This window comes from Pelodiscus sinensis, chromosome 1, assembly GCF_049634645.1.
Source record: "Pelodiscus sinensis isolate JC-2024 chromosome 1, ASM4963464v1, whole genome shotgun sequence".
Lineage (NCBI taxonomy): Eukaryota > Metazoa > Chordata > Testudines > Trionychidae > Pelodiscus > Pelodiscus sinensis.
In genome coordinates, this window is record NC_134711.1 from 80542534 (window position 1) to 80556299 (window position 13766).

At 44.2% G+C, this 13766-nt stretch overlaps 1 protein-coding gene across 4 annotated transcripts in view; it reads right to left on the reverse strand.

The window, feature by feature from the left end:
* Positions 1–13766, reverse strand: part of TMCC3 (transmembrane and coiled-coil domain family 3) — a 231620-nt gene that overhangs the window by 78750 nt on the left and 139104 nt on the right. Inside the window, exon 1 of one of the 4 annotated variants that reach the window (XM_075933362.1) lies at positions 3539–5334. The exons of the other annotated variants lie outside the window; for them this stretch is intronic. Within the exon in view, the coding sequence (XP_075789477.1) occupies positions 3539–3616 (78 nt within the window). The 5' untranslated portion in view covers positions 3617–5334. Of the gene's footprint in view, positions 1–3538; positions 5335–13766 lie in introns of those variants that run through there. 4 annotated transcript variants of the gene reach the window in all.

The following is a 13766-nucleotide window of genomic DNA, read 5'->3' on the forward strand; positions in this document are numbered from 1 at the left end:
GGGCGCCCAGAAATCCCCACGCGGGCACCGCGTTGGGGACCACGGCCTTAGGTACTTCTGAGATCCTCAAAATCCCACTCAGTTACTGCCTAACCCCCTACATACCAATACCTGCATAGTTAAATCCCCCTGGGCTCCCAGGTTTCTTTCAGTGAGCATGCACACAGCCCCTCAGGGTCGGCAGTCAGGCACCTAAACCCAGGAAAGATCCGTAAACTGGGCCTTCCTTTGCCTGTCTCCTGTGCAGGGCCAAACCACAAGGCATTCCCAAAGCCTGTCTTACCCCACACGAAACAAGAGGTGGTGATGCCGCCTGCCTTACAACATTTAGCCCCCTATGGTTAGGACAATCTCCTGGGATGTGTGAAATCTGGGTTTAATACCCTTTTTCACATCAGACCCTCCTCTCCCAGGACAATGCTCTTTCCAATGGGCTAAAAGTCATGAGGGGCATGACCATCACCTCCTCCTGGCTTTGGCACCTAACTCCAGGAGAGGGTTCATGGCTGAACATCAAGTAGAGAAATACACCTAACTCTCCTTGTTAAAGCATGGGATCAAGCCACACCTCTCTCCTCAGCATTTGCTACTGGCTATTTTAGGTGGCTCCTGACTCGGTTTGCTGACTTTAGTGGGTACCTTGCTTTCCACCTACTTGGCATAGGGAACATGAAAGCCCAACTCAGTGCTGTGGATAAAAGCTATCGCTGCCACTCACCATAACTGTAGAGATGCCTAAATCTCTTTGTAAATGTCACCTTTAAGCTTCGTGTCACTGGACCCTGGTCTACACTAGGGCTTTATTTCAAAATAACCCCCCTTAGGTTGAATTTATAAAGCAGAGCGTCCTCACTACCAAGCCCATTATTTCAAAATAACAGGCCACTTCTTTCAAAATCTGTGCTTCTGCTTTCCTTGGGGAATAATGCTAATTTCAAAATAGTTAATTTTGAAATATCATTAGTGTGGGTGCTCCAGTGCTGCTATTTTGAATTAATTACTCCCCAGAGTAATTTGAATTAATTACTCCCCAGTGCTTCCTGAGGCAGCATGTCCACATTAACGGAGCCTGCCTCAGGTTAATTTTGAGGCTTCCCCACAGTGGGGACATGCTATTCCGATTTTGTAAAATCAGGAGATAGTAAGTCAAATTTAGTTATTTCAGAATAATTTCCTAGTGAAGACATACTCCGGTAGTGCCATAGGACATCAAGGTTTGATCCCATAGGCCATACAGTTATTTTTATACTTTTTGATTTCTCTCTCTGCTTAGCTATTATGTAAACCAGGAGTGGGCAATAGTTTTTGATCGGGGGCCACTCCAAGAATTTGATAAGTGGTCAAGGGCCACACTCTTCCATGATATTAATGGAGGAAGTTTAGGATCTGGGATGAAGGTTGGGTTCAGATTGGAGTATAGCAGGGAGTACAGAGTCTGAGGGAATTTGGGTGAAGGAGGCGATTGTGAACTGGGGCACGAGACTAAGGTGCAGGAGTTTGGGTCGTGACCTAGGACAGGAGAGGATTGTGATTTGGGGCAAGAGATTGGGGTGCTGAATCTGGAAGGGAATATGGGTGCAGAAGAGGGGCAGAGGGTTTGGGTGTTGCGGAGTAGGGGGACAGAAGGTTGGGAAAGGGAGGGGGCGGGGTGCTAGAGGGAGGCTCTAGCCAGGAGTCTTTCCTGGGTGACTCCTGGCCAGCAGCCCAGCACATTTCTCAGGCAGCCTGCCTGCCCCACCCCCGCACAGGTTGCAGGAGCCACATATGTGTGAATAACTACAAGCCAGAGGGGAGGGGGCATGGTGCTTTGTGACTGCCTGTTATTCAAACAGGCAGCTCCCATTGACTGGTTTCTGGTCAGAAACCAGCCAATGGGATTGTGCTGGGGGTGAGGGCAGTGCCTGAAGCCTTCTTCTCTCTCCCCTATGAGGTCACAGCTGTGAAAGAGAAACCGACTGGCAGCCACTTTTTTGAGTGGCATGCGGGTGGGGTAAGGCAAGCAAGGAACCTGCCTGGGGCTCCCCACTATGTCCGTGGGCCAAATCTGGTGGCTTAGTGGCTGGGATCATATTTTGCACAGACCTGATGTAAACCACGCCAGGGCTAACTAGATACCAATACCAACTACAATTGATTTTTAAAAAGCAGACATTTTACTCAGAACTACCTATGGTATTTTGAACTTCAGGTTATTTTGTAGAGAGACAGTGTAGTGTTTCTACAAATATTTTGATAAGCAATCTCAGAAAGCAGATGACACTCTGTGAACTATGGCTGTGCCTAGAAAAAAAATTACAGCACAAACAATTTCAACCCTTTTCTATCTTCCAGATTTTAAATCTATCAGACTCTCTTTTTATAGAGATAATTGCACCTATAAGCCATTCACTTAGTCCAGGGCCAATTGGTCCTCCATGGTGAAGAAAATGTAAGTCCTTTTATTATGAACATATCTGTTATTCTCAAAGAATTCTCTCTTTGAAGGCGATAGTAGGGGCACCAATGGCTTATCCTTTTCTCAGCTAATCTCTCTGGTCTTCTTCCTACCCCATTACAAATGTTTCTCTTCTAGAAAAAAAAACGCAAACAACACACACACACACACACACACACACACACACACACACACACACACACACACACACACACACACACACACACACACACACACACACACACACACACACACACACACACACACACACACACACACACACACACACACACACACACACACACACACACCAGGAGAAGAGTACTGTGGGGTAATAGAATTCGGAAACATTAATTTGGGCTTTAGACAAGCCCACAGTGCTCAGCTTGCTAAATGAGAGGTGTGCAATGACCTTCTGTTGCAGATGGATTTCAGAATTTCATTAATATTAAATCTTGCTCTTTCTGCTTCCTTTGATTCTGTGGCGCATGGTGTTCTCTTGAAGCGCAGTGTGCATACTGTGGGCCTTTCAAACGCCATCTGATGTGTCACTTTCATTCCTGTTTGTCCCTATAAATAAGCACTGATTATATTCCTGTGAATAGGAGCCCCCAAGCCACCACCAGGACAATTGCCATGCACACGTTTATGCAGAAGATACCAGTTTAATTTCTCTCTTCCTACAGATTTACACACTAATCTTAGTTCTGTCATCTTGACCGAAGGAGGGAAGAAACTGGATGGAGGACTGACATGGCTGCATTTGAAAGTAATCTCAAGTAAGAGATGTTGCTAGTGTGGACTTTTCTTTTGTTCAAGGTTCAGTGGTGGAAATTGCTTATCATAGCAAATGGTTTGTCTGGACCCCATGGTAGCATTTAAAAATTGTAGCAGCATCAGCAATTTAGAATATTTTCTGAACAGCAAGCAGTTTTCAAGGGAATTAAAAACATATATAAACAGAGACAACTAATCCTATTACAAAGCACTCTACAGTAAATACCAGTCATTTTTTATATAAATTACAAGATAAATATGCATATTGATATGTATTGAACAAATTGCCTCTGCTAACATATTGTAACAAAATGTGGTAGCACTTACTGTTTTAAACTTGTAATTGGGCAAGAATTCATTGTAAACTAGTTGGTTCTCCTTAAGTGGGATATCCCAAGAGAACATACAGGTGGGGTGGTTTAAAGAGGAGTGTACAATGCAAATGTTCAAGGCTCATTCCTCACCTGCAACATAAATGTAGTTTGTTGCACTAGTATAAAGATACAGGGTTGTTCCCATAAATTACATTTTACTTTGTTTCACATTTGTTTCTTCCCTTAGAATCTCCCTTTATGGTTTTGTTTACAATGTAGTTTGGAAAACACACTAGACAGGACATTTCTTTAAAGGGTGTAAGGTCCACAACCATACCTTTAACTATTTTTTAATGGAATTTTACAAAATTAAAATCTACTTGTGAGCTAGGAATTCCTCTGTAAGAAAAAGTTTATTTCAATATAGGCCTTGTCTATGTGAAAAGGGAAGTGCCAGTTTAACTAAATCCATCTTAATCTGTGCTAGTTAAAATCTGTGCAGACCTCTCATGCGGATGCATTTAAACTGCTTTAGCTTAATTTGGTAATTTACTAATGCAAGCTAAAACAAATTAATTGCATCCAGAGGAGTGGTTCACACTGATTTAACTAGATCTATTTAAAATCAGTTTAAATTAAACTTATGCAGCTTCTCATATAGAAAAGACCTTATAATTGCACATTAAAATATATTTTTGGAATTTCATGCTCATAAAATGCTCCACATTGCCTGTCTGGGAGACTGTCTTCCCTAGTCATATACACAGAGGAAGTACAGTCATGGTTTCTTGTCACACTAACTCTAATGTGTTCTATGAATACTAGTTTGTATTACTGCTTAATATTTCACTCATTCTCTATCTGGGTAACTCCCATATGTTTTAAGTTCCAAATATCCTGTTTATATCTCCACCATATTTATGTTATTGTAGGGTATTATATTATACCCTGATATTATAACTCTGTTCTCAATATCTTTTGGTGTAAGTTCCAGAGCTAGGCAGCCAAGATTGCCAAAAGTGGATGTCCAAAATTAAGCTCCTAAACCTATATTTAGATACTTAAATAGCTGGCCTCATTTCCAATATGCTGAGCACTCAATAGCTTCCATTTACTTCCATGAAATACAGGCTTCCCAAGCTGAGGACTATTTTAAAAGAAATCACAGACCATTGCAAATGTGCCCCTACTTTTCTAGAGTTAAAGAAAAATTGTTACATTTCTAAGCCAAAACTCAGAAGTTCCTAGTATCTGTATGCCTGGACTGGTGCCTGAGGTAACTTCTGCGATTTCCAAAAAAGTATACAGACCCCAAGAAGCTTGCACTGGAACTGAAACAAGGAGAGGTTCCTATCTGGAGTTACAGAATAAGTATAAAGATTTGAGGCAGGTAAACATTCCGTAAAAACCCTCTGCAAAATTATACACTCGCTGTTATATCAATACTATAATGATTAGTACTTTATAAATACAGATCAGAGAGCAAGTGGAAGAAAGGAAAAGACCCCATGAAAACTTAAATTAAAATAATCCTGCCCTAACCTAAATATTTTAGTTTCAGAGCGGTAGCTGAGTTAGCCTGTAACTCAAAAAACTTTAAAAACAACGAATAGTCTAGTAGCACCTTAAAGACTAACAAAACATGTAGACTGGAGTATGTCATCTGAAGAAGTGGGTTTTGCCCATGAAAGCTCATGATACCATCTACATCAGTGGTTTCCAACCTTTTTAACAACAAGATCACTTTTTCAATTTAAGTGCTATGTAAGATCAAACCCAAATAACCTTGCCCTGCTTCCTTCCCACCCCTTCTGAGTCCCCGCCCCTGTTCCACCCCTTCTCCAAGGTCTAGGGTTGCCAGATGGCTGAAACAAAAATATTGAACACCTCCCTCCCACCGCAAAAAAAAAAAAAAAAAAAAAAAACACAAACCAGGAAAAAATTCTGTTGCAGAAAAAAAAAGGGGGGGAGGGGGGCAGAGAGACCAAAGTTGTTAAGAGAAAAAAAAAAAAAGGACTCCAAGACTTATTAAGCAAAAATAAACAAACAAACAGGGCTTGCTGGGCTGTGGCGAGCCCCACTCGCCAGCCGCGCTGTCCGGCGTTCTGTGCACACGCAGATCGTCCGAACCCAGCTCTTCCGGGATGTAATCTACTCGCCCATGGGCGAGTAGATTACATAGATTGTCGAGCCCTGTAAATAAATACATAAATAAATTAAAACAGCATGTCCCCTTTAAGAGTTAGTGCAGGGATAGGAACAGGGGAGTGGTTGAGCACTAAGACCCAGAAGAGGCATTGCTTCCCCTTGGTCTTTTTGCCAGCAGCCATTTTGTGCCAGCAGCCTTGTGGAACCAGGTGAGCATGGGGTCGGGGGGGCTCGGGTGTGGGGAGGACGGGTGCTAAGTGTTTGTAGGGTTACCAGGTGCTAGGCATTTTCGCCTCCTGGGGGGGGGGGGGGGGTGGAAAAAAAAATCAGAAAATACCGGACATTTTAGGTGTCCAGTATTCTCTGAATTTTTTTACCGGACAGAAGGCAAAAATACCGGACTGTCCAAGTGAATGCCGGACACCTGGCAACCCTACCGAGGTCTCACCCTGCTCACTCCATCCCCCTTCTTCCCCGAACCTCATTCACTTTCACCAGGTTGGGGTAGGGGGTTGAAGTGCAGGCTCTGGTCTTGGGCCATAGGGTTCAGAGTGTGGGAGGGCCTCTGGTCTTAGCCCAGGGCAGGGGATTGGGGTCCAGGAGGAAGATTCAGGGTGCAAGCTTTAGGAAGGAGTTTGTATGCGGGGGACTCACATCTGGGGCAGGAGATTAGGTACAGGAGGAGATTCAGGGCTGGGACAGGGTTCAAGGAAGCAGGCTCTGGCTCTGGGCACTGTTTAACTGAGAGAGCTTCCAGGTGGTGGAGCAGTGGGATTGAGGCAGGCTTTACTCCTGCTCTAGTCCTGCACCACTCCTGAAATCAGCTGGCATGTACAGTAATGGCTCCGTGGCACCACGTGTGGCCCCTCACTGAGGCACTGAGCCCACAGCTTCTACTGGCCACAGTTCCCCATTATTGATCAATAGGAGCTGCAGGAGTGGTGTCCGCAGGCAAGGACAGCATGTGAAGACTTCCTGCTCTGCCTCTCTCAGGAGCAGCAGGGACATGACAGCCACTTTCAGGAGCAGCAATTACCACAGGGACAATGACTCCAGCCAGGGCAGGAGCAGCATGACAGTGGGGGGAGGGACAACTGAAGTGCCAGCACTTGATAGCTTCCCAGCCAAACAAGTCAGGATCACCTCTCAGAGGCTCCAAGATCTACCGGTAGATCCTGATCATCTGCTTGGTGACCACTGACCTACATGTTTTGTTAGTCTTTAAGGTGCTACTAGACTATTTGTTGTTTACGTTATTTTTCTAAATATTTTAGATGGGCCCTGACTCTGTGGCTTGCTCCAAAGTCCTGGTTATGAAATTCACACATCACCCATGCTTTGGGAACATTTACACCTTCTCCAGTACCAAAAAAAGACTGAAGAGTTCGGGAATATCAGGAACACTGAGTGGGTATATCTGGTGGGACTCCCTCCTTTTCAGTGCCATGAAACTCACTATAGATTCATGCTTAAGATTTCTCTTTACTATTTAGCTGCCAATACTGAGATGGGTTTATTATATTTATTCCTCAATGTGCCTATCACATATGCTCTACATAAGCAGACCTCAACTTTCAGTGGGATGGCCCTGCTGTTCCATGACAGAGGTTAGCAGAGGATAATTCTTTTCCGAGAAGCTACTAGCAGTAAAGGATTTCCTCCCTTTGTATACATGTTCTGAGTTACTGGGTGTTTACTTTTGCTTTCCTCTCCCCCACCCTCTCTTTTCTGTTTGTGGTACTTAAGTCTGGATGACTGTATTGCAGACTCTCCAAGATAACTTATCAGTGATTTGCAGCTACTGAAACACATGTTCAGACTTCAGGCACTGAGGACAGAGTATGCCTCAAGCCCCCCATAAGCCTTTCTTCCAATGATTTCTGCATTAACATCCAATTGGGATAGCTAGAATAGGAATATGAGAGACACTCCTTCTTGCATGCAAAGCAAGCTATAGATGAGATCACAGGAGGATATATTCAATGTGAAATGGATTTATATGTACAGTACCTGGATACAACAGTAATAGGTGCCTTATACTATTTAGATTTAGGAAAGGGATTTTCAGCAATGATTTGAAGGCTGAACTTCCCCTCTTTGCTACACAGGCATGGGGTTGATGCTGACGCTAGGAAGAGCGCTCATTCTCTCACTGTACCTTCAGAAGTGATGTATGTAAGAAACAGTGCAGAGGGCACACACAACAGCTGCGCCATAGTAACAGACCCAGAGGGTTACACCATCATGCCTTCCCCCAGTCTCTCAAAGCAGATATGATATTATGCAGAATGATCCAGACCCTCAGCCCTGATATGTCCCTTTTACACCATGCAGCACAGCAAAGATAGCAACAAGACTCACCCTAAAGTTGGGGTGAGAGGAGATATCGTGTGGCGTGCCAAAGTGACTTTAAACCCTTTTCAGGCCCAGGGCTGAGTGCAGCTGGACTGCAGGCTGAACTAATATGCATATTGACAGAACAAATGTGTGAAGGCTCATTCCTGTGTAGTGATAAAAGACCTGATGAACACATACAAATATCCCATTAGATGCTAAAAGGCAGGTTCCCAACTACAGGTCTGGGGACCAGCAGCGAGCTGCAAACCCCCTCTCTGCTGGGCCCTGGCACATTGCCAGGCCATGCTCCCAGCTTTTATTTAGCCCTCTGGATGGGGTTCCCCAGGGAATTCCCTTCCCCATGCAACGGTAGGACAAGTGGGGCGGCAGGCAACTGAGTGTTCTGCAGCTGGAGCCAGGACAGCAGTGAGGCTTTCCTTATGGGTGCAGCCTCACCACTGCCCTAGTTCTAGCTCTGGCGGCCACTACACTGCCAGGCCAGTGGGGCCATGTGGAGCACGGGTGCCCCAGTTGGCGGGGCCAAGCGCTGCATGGAGCATAGCTACCCCTGCAACCTTGTTTTCTTCCCTTCCTTCTCAGCGGGAACATCCCCCTGGCCTCTAGCTGCTTGCAGCCAGCAGGTATACCCATTATTATTATGCATTCTTAAGTGCATAGGAAAATATGAATGTGCAAAATGTGTCAGCACTGTCAGACCTGTTAACTACTGTCTCTTTAATTCTGGTGCAATTAAAGCAAAAGGTTTGGACTGGAGAATATTCTAACAAGTATTAGCAACAATTGTATTGGTGTTTTTAAATGTGTGTGTGCCCCAGTTTTTCAAATTCTTGTTAACTATTATGTTCCCCTCCCCCGTTTGATTTGCCTGATATACCAGGGGCTAAAATTACCATAATAAATATACAACTATGCAAATAGATTAATTACCATAATGAATATACAAATATTTCAGAGTCCGACTGCCAGCAGTTTTTGAATCAGTTTGATGGTCTGTGGTATAAAAAAGGTTGGGAACCACTTCTATAAGAAATCTTGCTACCAGGAAGTTATAAATACGTACACCCTAACACATGCGTGCCTTAACTCATCTTGTAAAACTGAGAAACTAAGATGTATTTTTAGAACAAACATAGATGGTCTATGATAACAATTAGCTGCAGTTTAACGTTTCTTGTGAGTTTTTAAAATGTCAGAGAGAGAGAGAAGCCAAGTCACACTGTATATATTTAAAAAAATTAAAACACACAAATTAACGGTGCTTTCCTTGTCTGTTACTAATTTCTATCTTAGTGCTTACTCAAGATTGGCAAGAAAGCAGTTCTTTCAATACTCTCTCCCATTATGATCCCTAAACAGCAAGTTAATTAGCTAGGTTCAGAAGAGCGAGGTACATTGCCCTCTCATCCCTTTGTACTTGGGTCTTTCCACACTGATAGCAGACGCCTACTGCATTTTCCTCGTTGAAGAAAAGTCTTTTAACCCCATAGCTACCAGACTCTGTAAAATCCAGACTTTCAATGCAGTACATTAGGCATTCATTTTACATTTCACAGAGTTGTAGGGCTATAACATTGTTCCTTTGCAAGCTTCATTATCAATGACTATAGAAAAATGTGCATTTTATATTGCATTCGAAATAGTACAAGCAATATCATAGTACCTTTGCAGGATGGTTGTAATGCAACCTTCATTGTACTACTTTCCTGACATTTGCATGTTCAGTGGTGCAACTATAACATTCTTGCAACAGTTTTTTATTTGGAATTTCCTAGGATATATTTTTAAAAGAGGGAAAATGAAGTTACATAAAAGAGGCAGCACTGTACATGCCAAGTCTTCAGAGCTGTGATGGATTACATTCAAAGAGCCCATATTTCCCAAAGGGAAAACAGGACACTGAGTAGGACAGGTCCAAGACCTTTTCCTCTCCTCCAGCCTGAGCCTTCTTGGCATCACTGCTTACTCAAACTCAAGCGCTGTTTGCCCCCAGCCTAAGCCCTGCCTCCCTCTCTGTACAGGGCTGGCTCTGCCCACTCAAGCCCCCCCCACCCATGTCTCTGTACCCTCCCCCACCCCACCCCTTTTAAAAAAAAACAAAAAACAAAAGTGGGCATTTTTCCTATTTACTCTTGCCAACTTGTTCAGCTGGCAAAAGCAAATGGGACAAATGCCCACTTTTGCCAAAAAAGTTGGGAGGGCCAGGACAGGACTTAAAGGATGTAGCCATATAGCTTTATGTAATGTAATGTTTCTCGGTGAACCCTGCCACACAGCCTTTCTGAAAACAGAAAGGACCTTTACCCTACCATTAGTAAAGGTACACCAGCCAGAATTTTGTGTCTGAAGCAGGTACAACAACTAGACTATTGTGTCTGAAGCAGAGTCCAAGGCAGGAATAGATTACTATAGTTTTTGTTTTAAGTTTTAAAATTAGTATTTGTGAAGTAAGTAAAAGGGTGTGATGACTGTTTTATTTATAATGTAATTTGATGTTCTTGCTTAAATATTCATATTGTGTCTGTGTAACAAATACACACACACAACAGAATTAATTTATGTGACTGAGGAATGTGTGTTGGAAGGTAAGTGTGAAGGCTATCACCAGACCAGATGTTCTAGGAAGAACCTGAGGATAGATGTAAAAGCACCAGAAGATTGCTGTGTACCCCTATCGAGATGCAGATGAAGGGCAGATTAACAACTCTAAAAGATAAGGCAAGGACCTATCCATCGGGACAAGATAGTTGTGACATGTCAAACAGCTATTGCTCACGGTATGATGTGAAACTTACTGATCTCAATGAAAGGAAACTGCTATAAAAAGGAGGTCTGCTCTGCCATAATTTTGGGGTACGTCCTGTCAAGCCAGGAGCACTGGTCTGGTCCAATAGTACCTCTGCTACTCTGTCTGTGGTCAGTCTGGTTGGCCACAGACCATCGACTGGTAAATAGAACATAAATAGAACATTGATATTTGTGTGTGTGTGTGTGTGTGTACATAAATAGAACATTGATGTGTGTGTGTGTGTGTGTGTGTGTGTGTGTGTGTGTGTGTGTGTGTGTGTGTGTGTGTGTAAAAGCATACGCTCACTGCTTTACTATTGTATTCTTAATAAATATGGCATATTGGCTTTTCCTCTATAAAGATCCTGTGTGCTTCTTCTAAGCTTAACAATGGGATGTATGATCACCCTAGTTAAATTAGAAGAGCATGTATAAATACTGTCATCTGGAATTACTTGGCTTGAAACCACCAAAACATATATCCACAAACTGATGAAGATTTACAGCAGAATCCCTCTCTGCTACTTCTCTTGAGGATGACAGAAGGAAGCGTCTCTCCTTGGACTTTTACCAGCTGTTCAGCAGGATAAGATGCATTAGTGAAGAATGCTCTCTTTAAATGTACAAATGTTTATCCCTCTTTAATCCCCAAGTGTAAAGACCAAGTAGTTAGGACATATTATAATAAAATGCCCTCATACAATTATTTGTAATACTGCAGTATCTAGGAGCCCTAGCCCCAGCCTGGGGCCCCGGTGTACTGGGTGCTGTACAAACACAGAACAAAGAGACTGTCCCAGCTCTAAATGAGAAAAAAATAGGTGGCTGCACCAAACGGAAGAAGGGAATGCAAGGAAACAATGTATTTCCAATTATTTCTAGGGGTAAAATTGAAGGTAGAGTTCAGTTCACTTTTAAAATGAGGATCAATAGCCTCTTTGCTTTAAATAGGAGAAGCTGGTGACATTTTGAATTTCACAAAAATTCTAGAAGAAGTAGTTACTGTAAACTAGTGAATATAACCCGCGTCCATGTATAACACGCACTCATGTATTACCCGCGGCTTTTCTATCATGTGTGTAAATAAATATGTATGTATGTATGATTACCCACGGATGTATATAACTTGCAGAGACTTCTGCCGCCTTCATAAAAGATGGTCTTTGATGCTGCAGTGGGAGATGTGGCGGCAGCAGAAGTGCTGCCGTTTGGCCGGTGCAGCAGCCCCGGGCACTTGAGCAGCAGCGCCAAGGTGAGGAGGTAACCACCCAGTGTAGAGAGCAGACACAAGGTGATGGCCATCCTGCTGCCAGCAAGCCGGCCAGCCTGTGGGAAGAGAGCCACACTCGCACCCAGGCCTGCCCCACGCAGCCGCAGCCAGGCACCACCCACCCTTCTATGGGCGGGGGGAACAGAGAGCAGAGCAGACATGCTGGAAGTTTGTCAGGCCCTCCCTGTCCCCCTGCAGCAGAGCTGACACAGTTCTAATGGGGACGGAGGGGGAGGGGGGGATGGGCAGAGCCACTTACAGGAACTGATGCTCCCGGGGGGACTCCAAGGAGTAAAAATCAACTTGTATAAGACGCGGACATGTATACCCCACACAGGAGGGCTGGGGGGGCGTAGTTGGTAAAAACATGTATAACCTGCGGGTTATATTTGCTAATTTATGATACTCACCTTGTGCAGTAATGATGGTTTTTCAAGATGCATGTCTCCGAGGGTGCTCTACTGTAGGTGTCGGGCTTGTCCCACTGCCGTAAATTGGAGATCTTTTTCAGCCGTAGTCCACCAGACCACACATGCGCGATGCGCATCTCGTGCCTTTCGCGCCATTTCTGAGTGTGCGGTCCAGCTCCCGCCAGTTCCTCCTGATCCTCTAGAGTCTGAAAGATACAAGGTACTCCTAAAGAGGGGAGGAGAACAGGTTGTGGAACACCCACAGGGACACACATCTCGAAGAACCATCATTACTGCATGAGGTGAGTAACTTCTTCTTCGAGCAGTGTCCCCATGGATGCTCCACTATAGGTGAGTTCACAGCAGTAGCCTACTTAAAGGAGGCGGGATTCGGAGTTATCACCCTGCTGCTGTAGAGAGGACAGCAGAGGCAAACTGCTGCGTCAGTCATAAGGACGTTAGGAATAGCGTAGAGTTTAGCAAATGTAAAGCCAGAAGACCAAGTAGCTTCATGGCAAATATCTCGTAGGGGAACTCACTTGAGGAAGGCAGTTGACGCTGCCATCGCTCTCATTGAATGGACTCTCAAAGTATGTGGAAGAGGCTTGTTCTTCAGTGAGTACCATCATATGATACACGTGACGAGTCTGGATATGCACTGTGCCAACAAAGGATGGCCTCTGGAACATTCTACAATGGATAAGAGAAGGCTCTGAGATTTTTGAAAGCACCGTGTCCTGTCAATGTAGAAAGCCAACGCTCGACGGATGTCCGAGGTATGGAGTTGTGCATGTTGTGTCGAGGAATGTGGCTCAGGGTAGAACGTGGGAAAAACTATTGGTTCATTTATATGGAACTCTGAATTAATTCTTGGTAGAAAGGCTAGTTGAGGACGAAGTATTACTGCCTGGGGGGTAAACACTTTGTAAGGTGGTGTTGCTGAGAGGGCGGCTAATTCCCCAACCCTCCGTGCTGAGGTTACTGCCAACAGAAAAACCACCATCATGGTTAGAGTGGATAAGTCAAAAGTTGCAAAGGGCTCGAAAGGGGGCCGCATTAAGGCGTCCAAAACTAGATCCAGGTTCCATGGATCCGCATGCTGCCTGTGGCACGGGAAGAGATTAGCCAACCCTTTCATAAATCTCTTTGCCACTGGGTGGGAAAACACAGAATAGCCATCCACAGAGTAGTGAAAGGTAGTGATTGCCACAATGTGAACCCTTAAAGGGAGGAACATGCAAGGCCAGAGCTTTTGCGATCTAGGAGATAGT